Source organism: Protopterus annectens, chromosome 14.part0 (genome assembly GCF_019279795.1).
Source record: "Protopterus annectens isolate FY-2018-M chromosome 14.part0, PAN1.0, whole genome shotgun sequence".
Classification (NCBI taxonomy): domain Eukaryota; kingdom Metazoa; phylum Chordata; order Ceratodontiformes; family Protopteridae; genus Protopterus; species Protopterus annectens.
Window position 1 is genome coordinate 490,040,117 of NC_056748.1, and position 27,183 is coordinate 490,067,299.

General features: G+C 35.6%; 1 protein-coding gene across 2 annotated transcripts in view; it reads left to right on the forward strand.

The window, feature by feature from the left end:
• The window catches only part of SLIT1 (slit guidance ligand 1), a 3,022,655-nt gene that overhangs the window by 2,283,355 nt on the left and 712,117 nt on the right, over positions 1-27,183 (forward strand). For both annotated transcript variants that reach the window (XM_044056244.1, XM_044056245.1), the window contains exon 17: positions 22,077-22,151. In XM_044056244.1, coding sequence (XP_043912179.1) covers positions 22,077-22,151 — 75 coding nt within the window. The remainder of the gene's footprint in view (positions 1-22,076; positions 22,152-27,183) is intronic.

A 27,183-nucleotide genomic window follows, 5' to 3' on the forward strand; every position in this document is an offset into this window, starting at 1 on the left:
CTTCTGCTTAGAGCTCTGCTGTATACACATTTCCTAAAAGTCCGCTCCGATAATGGTATGTCACCTTCACCATCACAGTGTACAAAATAGAATGGGGAGCAGCTGAAAAAGCAGTATTTGAAATAAGATTCAGACTTGGGGCTCGCTGAGCTGTGTTTGTGGAAGGAAGAGGCAGTCATCCAGTGAGCTGTTTAAAATATTTCATTATTTAGGTAATTTTCCATCTGACTAGGAATTACCTAGTACTGCTAAGCAGCCAACACCAAACTTTGCAGTGAGACACAGTGGTGTTCCTGCTCAAAGTTTTGTCTTGTATGAATACCTGGGTGATATTTCAGTGCTTACAGTTACATCCTCTGCTAGCTACTTCAATTTTGGGTTTTTTTTGTGGAGGCCTGGATGTTTGTGAATCTCCTGCACAGTTGCACTCGTATCCTGCACTGGATTTTCAGCTGTAGGTACACATGTGTATTGGTAGGAATTAAGTTTAATATTTATTGTCTGTCCAGCTCCCTAGCATAGAGTGAAGTGCTACCTGTGACCCATGAGGTGCTGAGTTAAATCATCTTTTCAGGTGTTGGAGGAGGAGTCACACATCAATGTCAGCTCACCCATTCTTGGGGATGGAGGCAGTCTGGCACACAGAAATGACAGGTATGGGCTGGGGGCATCCACTTGGCTCCACTAAGCCCCTTCCATGTGGTACCGTTCACTAGGTGTGCACATTATTTGACACACTCCCAGAAAAAGCCTTTCCATCTGTAAGCGCACACTTCAACCACTGGAAGAGGGGTTAGGACCCTAACAGAGAAAAACAATGGTGCATGACTGATAGTGTCCCACAATATGTTGTTGCTCTGTGGAGGAAAGAATGGGCCAATGGATCATGGTAGGGCTGATGAGGGAAAAAATGTACAAAAACACACTTACCTCTGAGGTAACATGGGCATGTCATGAAAAAGCATCTCTATCCCAGTTAACTATTGTGGTAGTAATGTGGTACTACTGTGCTGGAGGAGACAGTGGTCAGTGGAATTATGTGGGTTCATAGTCGAAGCCACACATATCTTTGCATATTACAGAGACCACAGAGAAGGGTAACCATCATGTGATCACAGAAGACATCTGTGTTACACATTTCCTTAGCTGAAAAATATTCCTGCATATGTAATGAAATTATTGGTCCTAGGCAATGATAATAACTTTAGTTTTTTTTTTATATATATATATTCTCATAGTAATGATTACTTTATTGACTTTAAGTTTCTTGTACTGAAACAACTGTATTACTGCTCTTTGCATATCATGATAAACCACATACATGATTGTACTGTTGGCTGTTTGGACTATTTGCACATTTCACACTTCTGTCCATTTTGCATGTGAAAGGATCCTTTGGATAAATCTACTCAACCATTTAATAAATAAATACATAAGTGTAATCATAAACATTTGACTGCAGTATGAAGAATTATGTTATATTACATGCAGACAGAAATAGTGACTTAATTTAGATACTGTGATAAAAATAGAAATTAAAAATAAAGTTATAGTAAAAGTTTCATTCATTCATTTATTTGTTCATTAGGTGTTAAATACAAGAAGCATATCTGCTTTGCCAAATAATGCATAGTATAATGATACTGAGAATATCAACCTGAGGCTGAATTACTGATAATCCTTTCTTAAAGGACACTCTACCCATATCATCCCAGTTTATTATAACAAATATGACATGACTACAGCATATGATAATGTATATAGACAGCTTATTTCAAACAAAAATAAGTAGAAACATATAGTTATATACTTGGTCTTCATTATTCCCTAACACAGTGAGCTGCAACTCCCAGGAATGGCATGCACCTAATTAAAACTGTAGACAATGAGGTGGCAAAATGCATACAATATATGAACTATCACGTTTTACATATATTTATACATAAATTAATAAAACAGACTACACTTCTGAGTGCATTTTGCAGGGCGGTTAGTAAGTATAGTTACAATGCTATAATATATTGTGGTCCCAATTGTGTGTACAATAGGGTACATTTGGATAGATTGGAAAGAATACAAAGGTGCTTCACTAGAAAGATATATGGAATGAGGGATTTGAGTTATAATAAGCTTCTTTATTTACAATTAAATATAGGTTAGTCAGGAATTATTTTAATAACTATCTATTAGTATATTAAAGATTGTATGCCCGGAAATATTGTGGGTATTCATAAGAAAACACATTTATTGAATACTAGGAATAATAATAACCTGGTAAATGGTTTGTTTGGAATAATTCTTTTCATGGAAGAGCCTGTTTGTGGTGGAATAATATTCTATTATGGATTAGGGAAATGGGATCAATCAGTTATTTTAAGTCTAATTTGGCTCTGTGAAGCTGCCAGCCCATCTAGCTAGCATTTTGTAAATAATTCAAAGTCATTTGTGAATATTAATATGATCCATAGGTTTGTCTTACAAATGTAAGAGAACTATGATATGTGTGTATTAAACTGCTGGTGCAGATGTGTGTATTAAACTGTATGTTATGTGCTGAGCTTCAAGAATGTAACCACAGTGTACCCTGCTGGAAAAGAGCAGAAATGTGTATAAACTTTATGCCTGTGCAAATCTATGTTTTCATGGTAGAAGCTGGAACATACACAGTTAACTTGCAAAACTCTACGAAAATAAGTTGAAGTTGTTTACGACTGTGCTATAAAGTTAGTTAATGCAAAGAGACAGGATTTCCTATTGTCTGGAAACAGAAATAATTACAAGTTTCAAAGGAAAAAGTATTTAACTGTTTTACGACTTCCGATTCCAGACAAACTTCTGAGTGATAAGTCTTTTTGACACAGAGGTGCAAAATTTTAAGTTTCTGTTAGTCTGGAAACTGAAGGTAGAGGTGACAAAGAATGATGTAATCTTAGATAACCCAGCAGAAATGTCTGAGTAATTTAAGAACTATCTCAGAGAGTGAGTCTGTGCATTTTGTATTTGTCTTTGTACTGACAACATCCTCTCATCAGCACTTGTGTTGCTCTGTAAGTAAGTCATTTAGGGCATATCATCTCTTAAATACAGATAGGAATACACTAAAGATTAGTTTAAATGTTTTCTGTATTTATTTGAGACTGTTCTGCAATGTTGTTTTAAAGTATTTCCTGTGATTCTGAACTCTGTTGTCACTGTGTTGAGTTATTGAGTATTGTCTTGTGCTTGTATTATTTAGTATTAAATATATTTAAACTTTTTAATTGTTCATGGTTTGTTTAGAGACATTTAAGCTCTTAGTGTACTTGCACATGTATTTGGTGACACTGCATAGGCCACTCCTAAATAGCCTTAAAAGTCTTGGTCACACTTACCATTTGGATAATAGTAACATTACACAGTAGAATTGGTCACCCTTTGTAAGGGCTTTATAGTAGCTGATAAGAGTGGTTGGTGGCAGCTGGTACTACCTTATAGTCTGGGCAGAAGGAACTAGTGAACCTGTGCCAGCCTTCCCCGGGAGTGTTTGTAAATAAATCAAATTTCAAAGTGTGTGTGTGTGTGTGTGTGTGTGTGTGTGTGTGTGTGTGTGTGTGTGTGTGTGTGTGTGTGTGTGTGTGTGTGTGTTAGTTACTTGGGCAGGGACAGGAAGCACTGGCTGGACAGAGAGGGTCCTGGAGGTTTTGGATTGACCACTCAGCTGTGATCTTAACCCTATAGATGTGCCAGTGGGGAGTCTTACTGAGGATCTGGAGAGAGAGGGAGAAACCAGACCCAGACTGACTGATCTCTGTTTGCTCTTAAGGGAAATTGTACTTTACTGTGTGTGTACTTGTCATCCTCCCAATGTGCACGTCCCTCACTGGTGCTGGTGGTGAGGATTGAGGCTCCTTGATTGCTGGGCCAGTGCAGGGGCATCACAGGCTCAATGGTTAGACTTGAGAGTATCCAATTCAGCTCTTTATAGTGTCAAGTTCTTTGAAGGCCTTTCTAGGCAATGAGCTTGACTTTTTGAACATTGAACATTAGACTTCCTATCAGAGAGGCTGTAAACCTACATCCTCTAGTAATTTATTTATCTATGAGAGTGCGCCATCTTGAAGAAGACTGATACTTGATTTCATTGGAAAATCAGTTATTCCTCTTGAAGGTGTGGGGGAGCAACCACCCCAAAGATGAGCAAAGGAGCTTGCAGACTTGCAAAATTATTCACTCATTGTCCAGTACATTCATTATACTCTTCAGGGTTGTGTGGAAGTTTGAGCCTATCCCAAAACTCAGTGGGTATAAAGCAGACAACTCTTCTTGGACGGGATTCTGGTCCACTATCAGAACACACACTCAAATACATACCTACACAGGCTGTCACTCACACATCATGTACACACCTATGGGCAGTTTGTAGAGTCAGCATTTCACCTACAACTTGTCTTTAGAATGTAGAAGAAAAACGGAAAACCTGGAACAATCTACAATGGCACAGACAGGACATGTACACTCTGTATAGATATACCATGAATGGGAAATGAATCACATACCCAAGTGTTATGATGGTGGTCAGCTGCATCATTTTGTGTCCTTGCAACGTAAAATATATTTATTGCACAACATTGCAAGTTTCTTTACTTTTCTTTAGTTCAATTAGTACTTAGAATTAGCAGTATATATATATATATATATATATATATATATATATATATATATATATATATATAAATAACAAATGAACACAGAAATTAGGACCGTCCATAGAGATTCATGTGATATAGCAGAAGTAAAGATGGTTTATGTACTATGTATGTATTCTACCCATGTTCCAAATATCAGCTGCACACCACAAATCTATTAATTACCTTTATTTTTAAATTAATATTTTCTTGTTTGTTCTCTCCACTGTAACTGCTGATGTGCTACATGCCACTGTAAAGCATGTCTATTGTAATTTGTGTGTATACTGATCATGTCTAAATATCTAAATGTATCTGTAATTTTTCTATGTGGAGCTTTTCTCCCCACGCCTCTGCTGAAAAGGGGCCTTTTTGGCTCAGTCAGACACCCCAAGTTAACAAATGTAAAATAAAATAAATAAAAAAATAAATACATTACTGTGCAGCTAAATTAATAATAGATAAAGTCTTACCTCAAGAACACAAGACAGTAGAGGGAGGGAAGGGGAGAAATCAAATGCCATCATGGAAGTATCAATTAGAGAAAACTGTAAAGCAATTAAGACAAGAAGTGTTACTGTTAGAAGGGTATAGATGAGGCAAACAGATCAACAAAAATACTCAGAAAGATAGACGTGATAAAATCAACATGCCGTATTATAACATGTCAGGATATATCTAGCAGTATCGCAAATAATTAACTAAAAATATCATTACAGGCAGAAAAACTTAGAAGATCTGTAGATAAATATAAAGGAAAAGTACAAAATTAGCAATTTATTGATGACCCAAACAGCTTTATAGAGAATTGCGAAATAAGCCAAAAGGAATTGAAACACCACCAAAAAAGAAGAAATAGATACATTTTAAAGAAATGTCTATGAAGATCCTGTGAAACATCACAAAGATGTTAAATGGATAGAAGAAATAAAAGAAAGAATAAGAATAGGATGAAAGGATAAAATAACAGCCAGAGAGTTTAAAACCAAGCTAAGAAAGCTCCTAAATAGAAAACCCCAGCTCCAGATGCAGTACCTAACTTCTGGCTAAAAGTACTGACATTTTTGAATGAATATTTAGCCATGAGTAAGAACTATTTATATGCGCAACACCACACCCTGAACAGATACCAGCTTGGTTAATGACAGGAAAAACAATGCTCCTGTTTAAGAGTGAACCTGTAGGCTATCCTTAAAACTATAGATCAATTATTTGCCTTCCATGACATATAAATTATACACCAGAATTCATGCCAGAGTTTATAGACATTTAGAAGAAAACTCAATCATGGCAATAGAACAAAGGGAAATAAAAGAAAGTCATATCGAGCAAAGGATTATCTGTTGTTAAATAAAGTCATAATGGAGAACTTTAAAAATGGGAAGAATCTCAGTATGGCATGGATAGACTACAAAAAATCATTTGACAGTATCCCACATTCACAGATAAAAGAGTGTTTAAAAATTTATAAGATACAATCTACAATGATCAATTAAATTACAGCAAGCATGAAACACTGGCAAACTGCTTTGCAGTTAAGGCAAGATAAAGAACAAATTATTATTCCAGGGATAAAAATTCAAAGGGAGATATTCCACTGCTCTTTCGTCTTGCCCTTAACCCATTAAGCTGTCTGCTTAACAGATTAGGTCATAGCTACAGTTTAGCTCCCAGAAAACTACCAAGTGTAAAGACTTTTCATCTTCTTTTTGTAGATTATTTAAAACTGTATAGTTTATCATATGAACTGAAAGCACAACTGCAAGTGGTCAAAACTATTTTAGATGATATAAGAATTTCATTTGGTCTTCATAAATGTGCAAAAGCAACCTTTAAACAGGAAAGCTGCAACACCAAGAAAACATCAGTTTGGGACAAAAATGTGATATAAAAGAACATGAGCAAGAAGGAGTGTATAAATATTTGGGAATTGATGAAGGATCAGCAATAAAACATAAACAAATGTGAATAAAACTTAGTAATGAATATTTTTGAAGACTTAAATTAATACTGAAAACAGCGTTAACATCTAGGAACAAAGTCCAAGCTATAAACCGATTTGCTCTTCTTGTCCTAACTTACAGTTTTGGAGTGACTCTAGCCCCAAAAGTTGTTGGATAGATTGGAGTGGAAAACAAGAATGATGCTTCATGCTCAACAAATAATTTATAAAAATCAGTGCGTACAAAGAGTGTATATTCCCCATTATGAAGGTGTTATGGGCCTACTGGAAATTGATTAAATGTATAGATCTGCAATCATGGGACTGCATACATATCTGCTGACCTCAAAAAATGCATGCTTAGTGAACATTTTGAAACATAAAGAATTAAGTCTGAGATAACTTCCCTGATTAGTTTAGCAGAAGCATACTGATATCCAGTAGGACTGGAAATCAAACCAGAAGTAGATAAAAATCAGGCAGCAAATGAATGTTCCAGAAAACAAAAGAAAAAATTTAAGGTGAAGGATCAGATGAGAAGGCAAGAAATGTGGAAAATACATAAATATAGCTGCAAATATAGAAAACTCTTGGAACAACCTCATGATCAGGATCGAATGTGGGAATGATTAAGGAGAGGTGAATTTAAACCAAAATATGAAAGGTTAATATTGGTGGCCCAAAATAGTGGACTAAGTACGTATATGTTGGTTTACAAAGTCCATTGAACATGTGGGAGAAACAGACAAATGTAGGTTTTGTAAAACAGAATGGGAAACAGTTGCACATCTTGTTGCTGATTGTGATATTCTAATGGCAGAAGGACTGTGTACTGAAAGGCATAATAATGTAGCAAGACTGTGTCATTGGGGATTGTGTAAACATTATGTTATTGAAGTGGCTGAAAAACACTGGAAACATGAGCCACCAAGCATTATAGAAAATGTTGAAGTTTATATCACATGGGATTGCCCATTACCAGCAGTTCAAAAAAATAGATGTGAGAAAACCAGACATGGTAGTCCATGAAAAGAAGACAAAAATAGCATTGATCAATGAAATTGCTACAACCAATGAGTACAGTGTTTTATGTACAGATAGACACAAAGTCATAAAATGCCAGAATTTGCAGGCAGAACTGAGGGCAATGTGGAAGAGGGACACCCAGACAGTTCCAGTAGTAGTAGAAGCAACAGGTGTTATAAAAAAGAATTTACAGTCGTACTTAGATATGTTACCGATATATGTAAGTCAGTATGAATTTATTATTTATTTATTTGACATTTGTTAACCAGGATAGTCCATCTGCGCAAAAGTCCTTTTTCAGTGGAGGCCTGGGGAGAAAAGCTCCACAGTACAAGTAAGCAAGAACATTTAGAAAATTGAAATGAATGCAATGAAAAATTTACAATAAAGCAATTAAATAAATGTAGATAAAGCTCCACGGTACAATATAGTAAGAGGCATTATAACATTGAAGAAAAAATATAGCAAAGAAATATACAATAAAACATTTGAATGAATTTACGTAACTCATTGGGTTATCTTCAGAGGGTAATTGCACAATACACAGAGCAGTTAAGTGAGTTATGGTAGTAGAGGAGGGAGGGATAGAGAGGGTAGTGGTAGAGAAAGGGTGGGTGGGTTCATGTGGGATGATTACAGAGGCAAATCCATGTGCTATTAAGGTGCCTTTTGAGAGTTTTTTGAATTTGTGGTTGTAAGAAATGTTTCTAAGGTTCATGGGGAGCTTGTTCCATGCAAGAGCAGGGAAATAGCTGCAGAGATTCTGTCCAATAGATTTTTTTTAGGTTTGGGAATTTGTAAGAGACATTGTTGAGAGCTTCTGAGGGATCGAGGGGGCTCATAGAGACAAGTGAGGAAATGCTAGGGCAAGAGGAGAACTTATTCAAAATCATATGGATAATGATAAGTTGGGTAAATAAGAGTTGGTTAGGCAACTCTAGCCAGCTGATTGTCTCGAAAGCGTGACAGTGGTGTAATCATAAGGGCAGATTGGCTGCAAATCTAGCAACTTTGTTGTAGGTGGTTTCAAGTTTGGAAAGTAGTGAAGACTGTAAGTTTGTTAAAATTTGAGAGCTGTAAAAGAGGTTGGGGAGAAGGTAAGCTTGGGCTAGTGAGATCCTAGAGTTGGGTGTGAGAAACCTTTTGTTTCTATAGAGCAAACCAAGCTTTTGGTGGGTTTTCTTGATGCAGTTAAGTACACAAAGGTCAAATTTTAGTTGATCATCCACTATTACTCCAAGCAGTTTAGTGTGTGATTCAGCTATGATCACAGTGTTGTTGAGGAAAGAGATGGTGAATGAGGATTTAAGATGGTAAAGGGATTTGGAGAGGAAGAGAAGATGTTTTCTCTTTTTAGGGTTTAGTATGAGTTGGTTGTTAGTAAGCCATGTTTCAGTGAGGTTAAAAGAGGTTTGTGTCAGGGTTAGTAGGTCAGTGGGACTGTCAGTGAAAGAAATGATGGTGCAAAATTAAAGAAGAGAAATGAATTGCAGAAGGAGTCATTACTAGGCACATTGTGGGCACTACAAAGAGCACTTCTGGCTAACATCAAAGATTGAAACAATACTAATTTCAGGAACTTTGGTTATACTTTGATTTGGAATGAGGTGCATTCCCATCATGGTGTTAGAAACCCAAAAGACTTGGAGAAATTAAAAAAAAAAGAGGTAGACCACAGAAGGAGTCCATTCTGGGCACATTGCAGGTGCTGTGAAGAACACTTTTGGCTAACATCAAAGATTGAAACAATACCAAATTTCATGAACTTTAAATCATACTTTTACTTAGGAATGGGTTCTATTTGTGGAATTAGAAACCCAAAATACTTGGAGAAATAAAAATGAGACACAGACCACAAAACTTGACAGGTCAAAAAAAGGAGCCATAGTGATGACAGAGTGGGCTAACGAGGATAGGAAAGAAATAATGTATTATTATTATGCAAGAAGTCTAGAATTTCCAGATAGAAGATATATAAAAAGATTAAGAGAGAAATTAAAGGAAAGAAAAATACTTGCACAAAAAACTGTCAAAAACTTCAAATACAGATTTGTGTTAATTAATACAACAGATTCATGTAAAGCATTGACAATGTACATACTATATTCTGGAGCTGATGTCAATAGAGTTTATAGTAATTTGGAAGAAAACTCAATCATGGCAATAAAACAATCAGGTAATAAAAGCAATTCATATGGAACACGTGATAATTTGTTACTAAATAAAGTCATATTGGGAAATTGTAAAAAAGGGAACAATCTAAATATGGCACAGATAGTCTACAAAAAGTCATTTGACAGCATCCCACATTCCTGGATAAAGGAATGCCTACAAATCTAAAAGATACACCCTACACTGATCAATTACATTATAGCAACCACGAAACAGTGGTAAACCACTCTGCAACTAAGCCATTGATAAAGGACAAATTATTATCCCACGGATAAACATTTGAAGGGAGATATTCCAGAGTTACTCTGCTCTATCACTGCTGTTCTTTTGCTTTGCCTTTAACTCATTAAGCTGGCTTCTTAAAAGATGAGGTTGTGGTTACACTTTGGCTCCCATAAAACAACAAAGTTTAAAGACTTCTCATCTTCCTTTGGTGGATGATTTAAAACTGCATAGTTTATCAGATGAGGAACTGAAAGCACATCTGCAAGTTGTCAAAACCTTCTCAGATGATATAAGAATGTCATTTGGTCTTGATAAATGTGCAAAAGCAACCCTTAAAGCAGGAAAGCTGCTGCACCAAGAAAATATTAGTCTGGGACAGGAATGTGATATAAAGGAACTTGAGCAGGAGGGAGTATATCAATATTTGAGAATTGATGGTTAATTGACAACAGAAAATGAACATATCCAAACAAAACCTAGTAAGGAATATTTTAGAAAACTAAAATTAATATTGAAAACAGCCCTGACATCTGGGAGTAAAGTCCAAGCTATAAACCAATTTGCTCTTCCTGTTCTAACTTACAGTTTTGGGGTGATTGACTGGCCCCAAAATTTGTTGGATCAGATGGGCAGGAAAGCAAGAAAAATGATTCACATTTATCAAGTGATATATAAAAAAGTCAGTGTATACCAAGATTATATATTCCCCCTTCTGAAGGAAATATGAGCCTCCTCAAAGTTGATTCCATGTATAGATCCATAATTGTAAGACTGCATACATATCTGCTGACCTCATAAGATCCAAACATAGTGAAAGTTTTAAAACATGAGGAGAACAAGACTAAGATGACTTCCCTGCTTAGTTTAACAGAAGCATATTGGTGTTAAGCAGGAATGGAAATCAAACCATAAGTAGACAAAAATCAGGCAGTAATTGAATGTCAAAATACAAAAGAATATAAAGCGAAGGATCATATAAGAAGGCAAGAAATGTGGAAAATGCATAAATATAGTTGCAAGTATAGAAAACTCCTGGAAACAACCTCATGTCTATGATGCAGAAATGGTTAAGGAGAGGTGAATTTAAATGACAAGATGAAGTCAATTGAACATGTTGCAGGTTCTGTAAAACAGAATTGGAAACAGTCACACATCTTGTCGTTGGGTGTGATACACTAGTGGCAGAAGACCTGTATACTGAAAGGCACAATAATGTGACAAGAGTGTTGCACTGGGGATTATGTTGGCATAGCACAAATTTAGAATAAATGTTTTGAAAATTAGGCAAATAAAGAGTATGTCAGCTTATATATTCCATATACCTTGGGGTGAAATTCCTTGTGAATGTAAACCATGAGGATGGCAAACCAGGCCTAGTGTAACAAATATAACTGAGTATAATAGCAGAGGCATTCTTAAACTCTGGTGCCACATAGCATATAAGATTGAAGAGCACTGTGTTGAATTGTTTTAGGAAAATTAGTTAGATAGTGTTAGATTGCAACATGGTCTTCTCATTATGAAACTGTAGCTCAGGCATAGATTTAACTAACAGAGGAAACAGATGCTTACTAAAAAGTATTTTCGTTGTATTCATTTGTAAGATCATTTTATTTAATCTAATAAAAAAACAAAATTAGAATGAGAATTTAAAAATAATGCTGATTGAGGGTTGAGAATGAATGATATTAATAAAGTTTTTACTGTAAGTTATAATAAGAAAAATCAATGGCTTATACAAGCTGGTGCGGTAATGTGTTCCCTTTCTAACTCACATAATATTCAAAAATAACTGATAATTTATTCAAAAGAGGGAAGGGAACAACATTATGAATTTCTTTGTCTTGAAGTATATGTATAGAAGACAAGGCAAGGCACAATCCTTGTGCATGCATCAGCAACTGAATCTCTGTATCACAGAAGGAAGAAAAGTGGAGTTTATAATAAGTAGATCAGCGAATGGTCAGTAGAAAAAAGGTTCCGCAGGAATGAATGCAATAAAATCACATATTGTTGAAGGTTTAGTAAAAGAAAAGTGCAAAACAAAAGAGACGGTAGATGTCAGACTTAAAATATACTACTCTATGGAGAAAAATAACAGTGCTAAGTGTTGAATATGTAGAGACAAGAGACTGTGAGAGTGTTACAAAGATAGAGCAGTGGTACAGACATAATAGAAAGTGAATTTTTTCTTAAGTCCATTACAATTTTTGTTATAACAAAATATTTTTGAACATCCATTGACAGTGGCATTAGCATGCAAATATCATCAAGTGAAAATCCAGTATGCAAGTAAAAACAAACCAGTAGTTACATTAACATTGCAATGGATACACACTTCTAAAAATAATATTGGAACATAATCTTACTGAATAAGAAAATTTTGAATGTTCTGGTGCCAGACATAATCAATTTCCTTGTGTTTATAACAGAAGGCCAAACTACTTGTGTACTTTATCCAGATCTGTCATTTTTCATAAACTAAGATAATACTTTGCACATTTCATTTCTAAATAAGTTGGATGCAGTCCTTTTATAGTCAAACCTGAATATTTCCCTCTCATACCTCTCAACCTGTCAGAGCAAGAAATCTGGATAAAGCCAAAAATAATGGGGGACAAAGGCCCAAAACTAGGGACAGATTTTAAATATTGCTCCTATAAACTTAGATAGTTGCTAGAATAACTGGTTTGTATTATGTATTTTCTGAAGGATATGAAATCTGAAATTCAAATATTTTTAGTTATTTATTATTACTTGGTGACTTTAATCTTTAATGATTTGCCAGAAAACACTAATTTTATGATGAACAGACCAAAAATATGAGGCAAAAATGTGGACATTCTGCAAAAATCTGGACAGTTGAGAGGTATTGTCCCCTTCCATAAATATTGTGTGAAATCCTTCTTCTTTACCAAGCCATACTACTGTTATGACTCCCATCAATCTAATATCTGAGTCTTGTGCAATAAAAGCAGAATAATATCAGACCCGTAGCTGTCTACATCGTTATTAAAATCATTATATTAAACTCATGTCATGGTTTACAGCTTACATCTGTATCACCTAGAGAAATGAGTCAAAGAACATTCTAATTTTAGGACCCTTACATTGCTTACATTTTAGTGAGTGATTCTTGTCAGCCATCTTATTAAACCATGTACCAGCTCACAGATAAATATAGTGCCCAGACTTTTACCTTAAGACAACAGGACTAATTTCTCCCATTGATCACATCATAATGATGCACAATGTCAGTGAATTCTGGAAGTGAGCAATTTGTCAAAGTGTTACCCTACAAGACTATATACATTTCTCATTTATTAAACTATTTATATCAAACTAGTATTTAAAGAAATTTGGAACATTCTTTAAATCTGGAGAGTTTCTCCTCGGGCCTCTGCTGAAAATTGGCTTCGTTCCAAGTCGGACTTTCCCAGTTAACAAATGTTAAATAAATTAAAAAAAAAAAGTCACAAATACACTCCAGATCCAGTATATGCCCCTCATCAGCCACTTCTAGTGACATTCTTATAGGTACATGTTACACTTCCATACATTAACCACTCAAACACATATGCTTAAAATTCATTCAGTCAAGCATTTCCCACCCCCACTAAATCATGGAAGTCCATATCATGTTTATGCTTTCTTCAGAAGTTATTCTGCAGGTCTACTCATCAGAAAAAAATGATCAGGTGATAATGCATCTTACAGTAAGCAATGGAAGACTATTTGAATTCAGTCTTAATCATCATTATTATTATTAGCATACAACCTTCTTTCATAATCCTGAAATAAGAAGCCATCAGAATGATAAACATGACTGGTATTACATCAACTACCATACACCATTCCTTGCAGACAATCATCTTTAAACCAACACAGGGCTCAAAATAGTATTATTAATTTCTATACTCTGCCAGCATCCCGCTAAAGAAGACTAAAGGTGCTTACATGAAGTCAGGACTGCAGATATAATATTTAATATGTTCTGACTGGTCCAGATTACAATCCTTTCAGTAGTTATAATCATCTTTTAAAGGTAACATCTACCAAAGAACTCCCATAACAGTTTAGTTAAATGGAGCCCAGAATAGCTAAACTGGAAACCTATTCTAGTTACAACGCTTTTGACCAATCTGAGTATATTATCATGTAAGATGCTCATTTATATTCTTTTGGTAGCTGCTGACCTATTCTAACTTTTCATCATAATGCTGCATTAAGTAATCGATCCATTATTAAACAAACATATCCATCTCCTACATTATTTTATTACAGTTTAACTTATCTGTTCTGTTTTAATCAAAAGCAATAAACTTTCTCCTTCCAATAGATAAAGATCCATGATAATCCCGTCTATAACAAAGACAGCTACTTCACTGGACTACTATTAGAAATGTCTTGTGTTATATCCTTATTATCTTATAACATTGTAATAAATACCTTAGTTAGTGTATCACAACTGTATCATAGTATAAGTATAAATATATTGTGTTATTAATTCTACTGATTATTCTTTTTATGTAGCACTCTACCTTAATATAATCCTTTACCCATACAGAGTGAAACATCTTACAAACTTTTATCCTTATTCACTTCCATGCAAAGATTCCTATAATCTACAAGGCAAATCACAATAGTCTCCTACCACTTCCACAACATGTGCCTTTACAAGTATAAATTAATGTTATTTCCAAAACTTTGCATCTGAATAGTAAATAGTCAAAAAGTGAGCCACGTAAGATGTGAAGCCATATATTTGTGCAAATTATTTCCAAAAAATTGTATCTAAACAATGAAACATCAAGTTGACAAAATCAGAAATTCTAATATTTAAGGTACATTACAAAAACAAACTGTTTTATTTTCAAAAATACACAAAAAACTCCATATCTCCTTTCTGATATCTTTTCAGATTATAACTCACAAAATAATAACAAGCTATTATAAGCCAAAATGTAACATAAATGTTACCTAACTTATTGTATAAGAAAAATTAGAGCAGAGCAATGTCCTTCTGTTAATTATTTAATCTTTTCTGGATCAAATCTATCAAAAAAAAAAAGATAAATCCTTAACTGCTGTTATTTAAATCAAAACATTTGTTATATATATATTTATCCTGTATTTATTGAAATAGCCTTACACTTTAGAGCCATATAATGTGAAATACTGAGTGTTTAATTCTTCTTGATTAATACAGGTCATTTTAGTCAAACCAAGTAGCATATAAACACATTTCTTTTTCTATATCAGTTAGTCTGGATGTGTCAGTCTTTTTCCTTTTCTGCTACACTCAAAGATTCAACCAATGCAGCTGATCTTTACATCTCAATTTCTTCCATGAAAAGTTTGGATAATTGTGGTAATTCTTTCGTTTCCCTGTAACCAAATGTGCATTAGTAAAATGTATCCCAACTGAAAAAATAACATTTAAACACTGCAGGCAATGTCTGAATAACTGTTCATCATTTATAGTCTCTAATCAACTTTAAGAATTGCTTTTATTGCTACAAGGTATTATCTGAAAAATTATGGTTTATAAAACTTGGTTAGCATTAAAATTAACTTGTTTTTCATGTCTGCCATATCTTCCACAATCCCTGATCCTTTCCATACCACTAAACAGATTACACCAAAATACTCTTATGTTTTCTATACTTTTTCTTCTGCCATATTACAGCCTAATATTTTTTAATGATCCCTGGGCCTTCCTGGTTTCAACAAAATCCAATTTTTGCCTTATTCACCTTCCACCAATCTAAATAATTTTATGTCCCTTCTTCTTGCCTTATCCTGTAATGAAAAATCAAAAAAATGTGATTTCCAAGTCAGTAGTAAACTCTTACTCCAAACAAAACAGACCAGTTTAATGGCAAAAATAATATCTGAGTTGTTGTTGTTTGTCATTTTGGCTTTTCCCGGTTAGGGGTCGCTACAGCAGAACTCCGGTCTGCTAGTGATTGGCAGCCGATTTTTATGGTGCCAAATTGCCAGTCCGAAGCCCAACCTTCAGCGAAGGCACGCCCATTCACGCATGTCTTTTGGAGGCTACTCGACCACGGGGAGGACATGCAGACTATAATTCCATTATTTATTGAAATATACACTCAGAATTAAACAAATGATCTCTTCTAATGAAACCAGCTGTTGATCAATATATTCCACATGTTTACTGGTATACTTGATTTGCTTGAACTTCCCCAGATTTTTGTTTTACTGGCAACATGGCATCATATTGCTTGTGCAATAACAGATTCATCAATTTCACTTAATTCCAATATTTTAATAGAGTTAACCAACAGTTTAGATAGATGCCACAAGGCCTGCATTATGTCGTACAAGGTGACTCCAATTTATTTATAGAGTTAACCAACAGTTTAGATAGATGCCACAAGGCCTGCATTATGTCGTACAAGGTGACTCCAATTTATTTATAGAGTTAACCAACAGTTTAGATAGATGCCACAAGGCCTGCATTATGTCGTACAGGGTGACTCCAATTTATTTATAGAGTTAACAAACAGTTTAGATAGATGCCACAAGGCCTGCATTATGTCGTACAAGGTTACTCCAATTTATTTATAGAGTTAACCAACAGTTTAGATCAATGCCACAAGGCCTGCATTATATCGTACAAGGTGACTCCAATTTATTTATAGAGTTAACCAACAGTTTAGATCGATGCCACAAGGCCTGCATTATGTCATACAAGGTGACTCCAATGTATTTATAGAGTTAACCAACAGTTTAGATTGATGCCACAAGGCCTGCATTATGTCATACAAAGTGACTCCAATTTATTTCACATTCAGTGTTGTTGCTGCTGATGTCTATTATTTTTCAAAATGTCTGGACCTCATTTATATAATCTACCCTGCTTCTTCTTTTTCCCAAATCACTTCCTCTTCACTTTTAACTACTTCCAATACCATCATTTTGTCATGGCTAGAGTCATTGAAACCTCCTAGGGAAAAAACAACTTTAGTTATAGCAATTAAAATAAATATTAACAAACAGAATGACAAGACCAATCCCATTAGAGTTTTTGTCATTTGCATGGTTTATGCGAACATATGTTTTTGAGGCTGTCAGATTGCACACTTTAACAGAAATATGTATGGTTATTTCCTGAACCTTCTCTCTCCAAACTGATTCTGATTCACTTTACATCTTTTCCAGATTAGTCTTGGACCTTAGCAGTCTCAGTCAGTTCATTCAAAAACTACAGTTCTGAATGGGAGTGTTGCAGTCCTTCTCTTGTCTTTTGGAGAATGACTGGATATGCTGTTTTGACATTCAGGATACATAGCTAAACAGCAAATACCCAAGGAGTCCAAGAGGTTCCTGAGCTTCAGGGTATTGGTTGGACACTTTCAATTCAGAGCCCAACCACCTGGTTTCAGTAAAGTATGTCATTGTCTATGCATTTGCAGTGTTGGAGTTATGTTCAAATTCTTTGCAGTAAGTTACTTATGTTTAGTTTGACTGAAGGACTCCACCATGAGTGAGTCTTGCCTCCCCAACTGTTCATAATTTTCGACAGCATATTAAGGTGCAAATGAAATTTGAAGTGTATCCCATCTGAGGATGTGGAAACTGTACATTCATTGTTTGCGGATTATGGTGTCTTCTTGACCCCAAGTGACTGTGGTCTCAGGCATGCAATGAACTACTCCAGTGTTGTATATGGAATAGCTGGAATGAATATCAGCACCTCAAAATCAAATGTCAAGGTTCCATCCTGGAAAGATTGAAATCATGTCTGCAGGTAATGCAGGGACAGCTACCTCAAGTGGAGGAGTTCAAGTATCTTAGGGTCCTGTTCATTAGTGGGATTAAAGTGACTTGGAAAATTGACAACTTCTACAGAAAGACAGACATTGTTTGGGCTGTGATAGTGAAGAGAAAACTGAGTCATAAGACAAAGCTGTAATTTTACTGGTCAGTCTGCATTCCATCCTCACCTGTGGTCACAAGCTTTGAGTAGTGACCTAAATAATGAGAACAGTGATGCAGATGATGGAAATGAAAGTCTTTCGTAGGCTTGCTAAGCTTACTTTTCATGACAAATGATGCTTGCTAATTTGTGGGGATCTTTAAGTAAAGCTGTTGTTCCACCAGGATGGTATTGGTTTATGCTGTTTTGGAGACTAGTAAAGATGTTACTTGGTCAGCCATTCATAAATGGTATATCAAGCACAGCCACTGGGACCCCGAATATGGTGAATGATTATATGTTCATCATATTGATCACTGCTGCAGTAGCCTTAGCTATATGATTATATCTTGCCAAGGATACAACAGACAGACAGCTTCCATGCCCAAACGGTAATGTAGACCAAGCTGAGCTGACAAAAAGACAAGTTTGGGTGCAAAGTCCCTCAGGGCTTTACTGCCACTGAAGAATACGCTCCTCTAAGGCTTTCAAGGATTGACAGTCAACTTGTGCTGTTCCTTTGGTGCGCAGATAAGTTCCTTTTAGGGGAAAAATTATTTTAATAAATTTATTTAATATCTATACTTTCCTCTTGAGGAAATTTATTTTAAAGCTAGGAGTTTATGTTTTAAGCACTCTTTTTCTTGATCATTTAAAAGTTGTTTAAAGTAACTGAAAACCATTTTTCTGTGGAGAAATTGTCTTTATTTTATTTTGTGTGGCTGGCAAAGTATTTTAAAGTGTCTTTTACTGTGTTTGTCTGGGAAAAAGGTGACTATTAAATATTTTTTACTTTTACCGGCATTTTCTGAGACACTATTTTTGGCTTGACCATGGAACAAATGGTCAGTCCTTCTTCCAGCCATACAAAGAAAAAGTTAAGCAAACAGCTTTTGCCCTCAAATCAGGATAGCAGTTTGCCTCAGCCACAGGTAGGTGACTCTGGTGTGGCCATTAGTTGTACCTCACACCACTCATCTTTTACCCCGAATCCCTCTAGTATAGCAACTATGGACCAAGGTTTAGCCACATCCTCTGTGTCTGTTGGGGTCCCCTCAGTGGACAATGGAAAGCCACTCATGTCAGTCCTGGTAGAGGGAAGAGGTAAGGCTTCCCTGTTTTGTCAGAATATTGTGCCCATCCCTAGGAAAGCTGCTGCACCCACTAATAACAGTATTGACTCCATTTTCCCTGTCAAAAAGAAGCAGAAAACTAAGCATATATACCCCTCCTCATATTTCCTTAGAGAGGAGTAGAGTACTGGGTCTGGCTCAAGGTTTAATTCTGGCTATTGATCCATCCTATCAGGTAACGTCTGGTAAAAGAAAGAGGGAGACTTCCTATCATGAAGATGTTTAAGATTCTGAATCCAGGCAGGAGGATGAAGGAACATACATGGCTTTCTGCTCAGATTTCTTATTTAGACTAAGAGGAAAGATCAATTTCTGATTCTCTCTGTGGGAAGTTCTCTTTCTCTGAAACAATTTCTAGAATGTGCCAGTCTTTTCAGTGGGAGAATGCTGACTGGTTTTTTTTTTTTTTTTTTTTTGTAACTCAGAAAATACCATGAGCTGTTACAGAAGGAATTTTCAGAACCTGCACCCTTTCCTACAGTTTTGTCTGCCTTGAAAGATGTGTGTGTTACTGCCTGCAGCTTTCCTGACAGTCAGCCAGCTGTCCCTAAAAAGGCATCTAGGATGTTTCTCAGTCTTTTTAGTTTTCATTCACACTTTCCAAGCCTGATCCAGCACTTATAGCTTTAGTTAATCCTTCTGCTGCTATACACTTAGTTAATTCTAATCTTACTATTTCTGATAAGGATGGGAAGAGAGGTATGAGAAAAAGTGTATGGTTTTGCAATTTAGATTTTTAGAATTTTGAATTGTTATGCTCATATGTTAAGGTTTGTCCTGACTAATTGTGAAAGTACAAGGAATGTTTTGTCTCCAGTTTCTTCTTGTGAGGAATAATCTGCTTTAAATAATTTAATTTATTATATTGCTCAAGTCACTAATCATTGTGTGCAGTCTGAGTATGACTCTGTTGATACTTCTTCAAGGGCTATGGCCACTGGAACCCTTTGATGGTCTTAACGTGGAAAACATTTTTACTGATTGCTCTGACCTCTGAAAGAAGAGTATTTGAGTTTCAAGCTGTTATGGTGACTCAAGTCTACCTCATTTTCTACAGGGCCAGGGTTACTTTCAGAGTTAATCATTCTTTAATGCCTAAAATGGTGTCTTAAGTTTACTTTAAGCCAAACTGTCCATCTCTCTGTTTTTTTCCTGAACCCAAAAATGAGAAAGAAAGAATATTCCAAACCTTGGATGTCCTCAGACAACTCGGGTAATATCATGACAGAACTAAATCTTTCAGATCTTTGGATCAATTATTACTTTATTGTGAAGGTAAGAAGAAGGGACAAACTGTGTCAAAACAGACTACTTCAAAATGGTTATCTAAGGCTATTACCTTTTTGTTATACTCATCACAACAAAACTATTCCTGGCAGGGTCAAGGTCCACTCTACCAAAATCTTGGCTTCATCTATGGCTTTTTGGAAAGAGTTAGATTCTAGAGGTTCAAGAAGCAGCAACTTGGTCCTCTGCACATACATTTACAAAACACTATAAGTTTGATTCCTTCTCTGGGTCTAGATTAGAATTTCCAAGGACCATTCTCCAAGGGCTCCTGGAGCCTTCTCCTTCCACCACCCAAATGTAGTAAGCTGGGGTAATCTACCCATATAGATAAGGCTACTGAAGCAGTGATCAATATGATGAACATAGTACAGTTGTGTAAGTGTACTTACCGTAACAGTAGATGTTCAAATGATTGCTGCTGCGGTAACTGTTCCCTCCCACCATCACCCTTGTGTTTTAGCATGTTGTTTATGCCAGGGTGTAGTTATTTATTTTTTGTTCTTTCTAACATTGGCCTTTTAGGGCTCAGCTTCCCTCTCTCTGCTCGTCTTTCAGTCAGCTCAACTCGAGGTGCCTGGCAGTTTGGGTGCATGGAAGGTGCCCTGAAACTTTGGAATCTGTCCAGCTGTTTATCCTTGGCAGGATATAACCCATATAGCTAAGGTTACTGCAGCAGTGATCATTCAAACATCTATGGTTATGGTAAGTTTACTTACACAACTGTACTATCTCTCATTTTGTCCAGGAACAACTGAAGATCCTGCCTAAAGAGTTGGGGACTACTGCTAGTGTTAAGGAAGTCTAATTATCCATTATCAGCTTACTACCACTATTGTCAATACTAGGACAAGTAGTTTAGAAAATAGATCAATGAATAAATTGATGTATAATGTTTGGATGTATGAATCTGAGATGGCTAAGATTTGGGACATTTATTTGTGGGATATAGTACTGAAAATATACCGTTCCTAGTTACAGGACCTGTCTGTGCAAACCAACTTAGAATCTTAGAATTCGTAACTTATAACCTGGCACAATCTGCTACATATAAGAGATGTGAGACTGCTTTGAAGTTTCATTATGCAAGTAAAGTATGTGCTGTTTTAATTTCGGAATCGTTGTGTACCTTAATCAAGGACAGTCACTGGTAACTGTAAATAGTTTTACCATACACAGAAACATACTTCTAAGACAGCTCTGCATGGATGACCACAGACATTTTAAAAATAGGAAGTTTAAATGAAATCTCTTCTCTTGTGCATAAGGGAAATGGACTGTATTATCACCTACATGACAGGAGGAGCAAGCCTCTCGCATTACTACACTTCCACTACTTAAGTATTTTAACTCCAGGGTCATATGACTAATCTTTCAAAAATCCTTCAAAAATTAATTTTGTCTAGAAAATTTAAGTCAATGCAGTTCGACTTTATGTTGCTTCATTTAGTACTTTTTGAGACTACAAGGATTGTCAAATGAAGCTTGGATCAAATGTCATATATCCCTGAAATCAGTTAGCAGTGTTCACTTCAGTCAAAATGGTAGGATATTTTACTAATACGCAGCTTTACTGTATTGCATGATGATATTGTAAGTTAATGCTGATATCTAGACAATCTCCCAGACCTATCAGTTCATGATCCTTATTTTATTTTTATTTTTATTCCCACTGTCTGCAGAAGACTGAACAACAACGAAATTACAGTGCTGGAAGCCACTGGAATCTTCAAAAAGCTTACTCAGCTGAAGAAAATGTGAGTATGAATCCAAATATTTGATGTATTAGACAGGTGCATAAAACATAGTATTTTTTCTAGTCAAAATCAATGCTAATTTGTTTCCAAGGACAAGACTTATTACTTGGATAGCATGCCCTGTTGCCTTAGTTTGTCTTTATGAAAGTATACCACATATGTTTTTAGTATTCACTATATTACAAAGATCAAAAGAAAATGAGTTCTTAGCATTCTGTGACCAAGAAAAAGACAATATGGATGCTGAGTGACAAAGTATAAGTATCGTGAAGCTTAAATAATGTCTGCCACTTTCCAAGTTAGATAAACAGGAGCCGCATTTAACTTCTGAATTCTAAACTTCCCATTTCATTTATTGTGAAAGGCAGAAATAACAGAATAGTAATTCCTTTTCTTACATTTTCCAAGCATTGCTGACAGACTTTTGGGTTCACTGGAATGGATCATAAGTTCCAACAAAATAAGTCTACAGATTAGGCAGTAGTTTATATTTCTTAAAAGAAAGTGAGATTAAAAGACAGATTAGTAATATGCCGAGCTGTGGGGAGACAGTAATAACCTGATGGCAAGTTTTAAAATGACAACAATTTGCAATGAAAATGGCAAGTGAATAGGAAGTGTTCCAAATAGCAGGTGTAAGAGTGGCAACGAATTGTTCCAGATGAAGTGTAGAAATACACAGAAAGTATTATGAATATGAAAAAAATAACTTTTGTGCATGTTCACGGTTTGAGGACATACTTACATATTTGATTGCGATGATGTGAGAAGGGGTATGGAGACCAGCAGATTATGATGCAAAGAAAATATTTCCACTTAATGTAAAGAGGAAGATGGCTGGAGATTCCTCTTAACTAAGAATGTTGTTTTACTTAAATTAGCATGCGGGCTTTTGATCTTGTAAATCATTAACTATCAAGTGCTTTGCAGTATCTGGGCATTAATCACAAGGTAAGTACTGGAACGATACTGGAATGATGCATGGTATTCCCTATGGTTTGCGTCAATCAGATTAATATCTGTTTGATACGTAAGAAAGACAGTTGCTAAAATCTTAAAAACTCTGCTGCTAGATCATTCCATCCAGACTGAATTGTGTGTAGGGTCCTTAACCATTGCTCTCAACTGAATCAGGGCAGAACCATCAGAATCAGGAATAAATCCAGAAATAATCAATGACTATCAGGGCCACTTTTAAAAATATTAGCACTGTTAACTTGAGATGTTGACAGAATAAGAGTACATGAATTCATATACATTTTCTGTAGAAAAAGAAGTCTGTCGCTGCAATTGTCAATATTTATTATGTGTAATTCACCACTGCTGTCCAAAAGTCACCAGTTTTAAGAGGGATTAATAGGGGCAGAGCTAAATGTGAGCCAAAATCAGGGACTGTTGAGAGGTATGTCCCTAACACATGCACAGAGGACATATTCTGTCACCCACATGCTTTGTTCCAGCACTGAAAAATCAAGCATTGCATTTCATCTGAAAAGGCGTAGAAACACTCAATTTTCCTGCTAGTCTGGATTAAAAGACATCATAACTACCCGAAAAATTTAATTCCTTCATGCTGCATGTACAACGTTGTAGCCTTCCAAGCCACCCTCATTGGATTTGTCTTCTGTAAATAAAATGAAGAATCCCGCTGTCTCGTATACTTAGCCAACATCACAGTTTATAAAGTAGGCCTGTGCTACCCACTACCCAGCAAGGTGACAAATACACATAAGCTGAAATGTACTAACTTTTCAAAGCACAGCAGTCCAGGAAAAATAAATAAGCAAATGATTTGGCTACAAATGGAGAAAGAGGGCTGGGAACCATACCTCTCAATTGTCCAGATTTTCACCGACTGTCCCAGATTTTGGCCTCTTATTTTTGGTCTGTTCTTCATAAAATTTTGGTTTTCCGGCAAATCATTAATGATTGATGTCACTAAATTATGAAAGATAACTAAGTTTCAGACTTCATATCCTTTGATAAATCAGTGTTAATGCAAAACATTTTCCTATATTAACTTTATAAGTTTATAAGAGCAATATTTAAAAATTGTAACTATTTTTGGGCGTTTGTCCCCCTCCCCATTATTTTTTACTTTATCCAGATTTCTTGCATCAAGAGGTTGAGAGGTATGCCGGGAAAAGAATGTTGACTATGCAGTAATGTGTACTAAGAAAAGCAGCATATTAATATTATACAGTTAACTGTTATACAGCTCATGTTTATTGTTTAGAATTAAAGATTTTTAATATTGCCTTCTCTAAAATAACTGGACCAGACTAAAGGTATGCAGGGGTCTATGTCCACACACTGAAAAACTTCATCGAATGGCTATTCCATGAACGGTAATCTGCGAATGTTGCATTCACCAAAGAGTGAAATCATCATAAAATAATCATCTAAGGGTAACAGTTGGCCAACAACAAGGAAGTACTGCACTGTATAAGTATTTTTTAAGTGTAATTCACCTTTTAAAATTTGCCCTTTTTACCACTATAGTGCGATCTTGGAGCTGGTATATATAGTTCCTTGTTATTGGCCAACTATTACCTTTCGATGATTTTTTTATGATGATTTCACTCTTCGATGTAAGCAATGTTCTTAGCTTACTATTTGTGAAATAGCTGTTCGTTGAAGTTTCTCTTCGATGTGTGAACATAGACATGGTATACAGATATCACAACAGAAGGAGCACATAATAATGAGCAGGCAGATGGCATTTACATCTCTGGAAGTCTTTCCGAAGTTCACATTGGCCTGATGAATATTGAAAAATGGTTCCAAGGTAAAAATAATAAACTAAAAAGCTTAAGAGACTGATAGTAGTACTATGGAAAATACCAGAGACTAAAGGATCACAGAGAACAACAGCTATGTAACAGCTTGCTTAATAAACATTTTTTGTAACATCAGTGAAACACAAATGTGAAAAAAAAATCTCAGAGTATTTTAGCTTTTGATTTAATAAATAATTAACACTCTTCTTCAGACTAGTTTACAGCCCACAGAGTTTAGACATAACTGGCAGTGTGATAAAATCATTTAAAAGGATGCAGGACAGGAAGCTAGGAGCTATATAATTAATAGTAACCAGTTGCAATTGAAATAAGATACCAGTGGGGCTTCACAGGAGTTGGTTTTAATAACCGGAGAGTGGAAGTGATGGCATGCCAATCCATAATCAGCACTTGCCTTAGGGACAAAAATTAACATTAAAGAAATTTCATTCCCTTTGCTGCAGTCTCTCTCTCTCTAGTAGTTTCAAGACAGCTGGTGTTTTGTTTTTTTTTGTTTTTTTGTTTCTATTTTTCTGCCAATGTTGTGCCATGATTTAAGGAGAGCTCATTAGTGAGAAGTCACTTTTTTATTAAATACAGTTCAAAAATGTTCTCCAAAAGAAAGAAACAGAAACTCCTTGGAAGAGTCATAAAGTTAATTCATGGTTTGCGTAATCCCTGAGTACACGATTCTCGCAAGAAGAGAGCCTGCTGGATTGCTTTCAGAACATGAATGCTGCAAGTAAAGTAAACGGAGATATAATGTTTATCCAAAGCAAAAACCAGTAGAGGCTCCCATCTAGAAAAAAGGTTTGTAAGCAATATAAAGGATTTTTTTTTCATTTATCAGAAAACCCATATAGCAGCGTAGTGCTTTGCAATGCCTGGCAATGACCTAATAACTGTAGTTTAATAAGTTTAACACAAACCAAACAGGCACAGAGGAAGTGATAAAGATATGAAGAGAAGAGGGGAAAGTTTGGCATAATGGTTAAGGTCTTTACCTTTACGTCACAGACACTGCAGACAGAAGTAGGTGCAGTGATCCAGCCAAAGAACACCATGCTGAAATGTGGCTAAACTCAGTAATAGATGACCTTAAGCCAGCATTAACATGCATATGAATGGAGATGAATAAGTGTTAGTCACACAATTCTGTGAGGATTTCTACTGATGTTAGTAGTGGTTCCTTTATATTGCCTTTTTAACAGTTTTTGCCTTTTTTTAATGTATTGTACCTTTCTGGTACAGCCATCAGTTTAAGGGAAAAGTTAAACATTCCTTATTTAAAGAACAAGCATGGATTGAGCTTCAGGATCATGGAGTTTTACTTAACAATATAACAGAATTCCATCACAGTCACAGTAAACAATTTGAAGAATCTGCTGTAGTTAGGCTTTCTCAGGGAATCAAAAGACAAGGAGGAATGTAAAGCTCTACTTTTCTCCTCTAAACACGCATGTTATTATATTTATCTATAAAGATTCCACTGATAAAGCAAATTAGAAATAGCAGATTAAGTTCTGTGCGCTAAAAATACATCAGTCTGTATTTTGACTACAACCTGTTATCCCGGCAGTTATTCTGAGGCTAGCTTTACATGCCTCCTTACCAAGTAATCATTCTTTATAGACATCCTCCAGCATGGGGTTTCCCCTATCTGGTGGTATGCCTATCTAAATATGCAGTCATGGTGTCCAGTGTATTTATTTTACCAAAATTTGTTACCCACATAAGTGGGCTGGTCTATGGATCCTTTTCTGTCAGAACTTGAGCCAAAGCGTAAAAAGAAATATATATATATATATATATATATATATATATATATATATATATATATATATATATATATATAGAGTTAAGTATAAACAATAAGATGTGTTTTGGGGAAATGAGAGAAAAGAGGAGTACACCAGTGAAAACCAAACCCACACCATGCATTGGAACACTATGCTAACTTTATAAACATAAAGATTTTTTGATCAAAACTGATCCCCACCCCCTTGAATTATACAACAGAGATCTTACCACTGAGCCCCCATGTTGTCACATATTTGATATATCTGAAGTACTGAATACACCACAGAACATAGGAAAGTAATATTCTGAGACACTATGAGTGGAAAACAAACAGCTGAAACCACTGTGGATTGAAAATATTAGAAATCTACCCTTTGATTTTGCATTTCTGTAACAATGAATATATGCCTTCCTATGATTGTTCTATAAAATCATAAATAACCTCACAACCT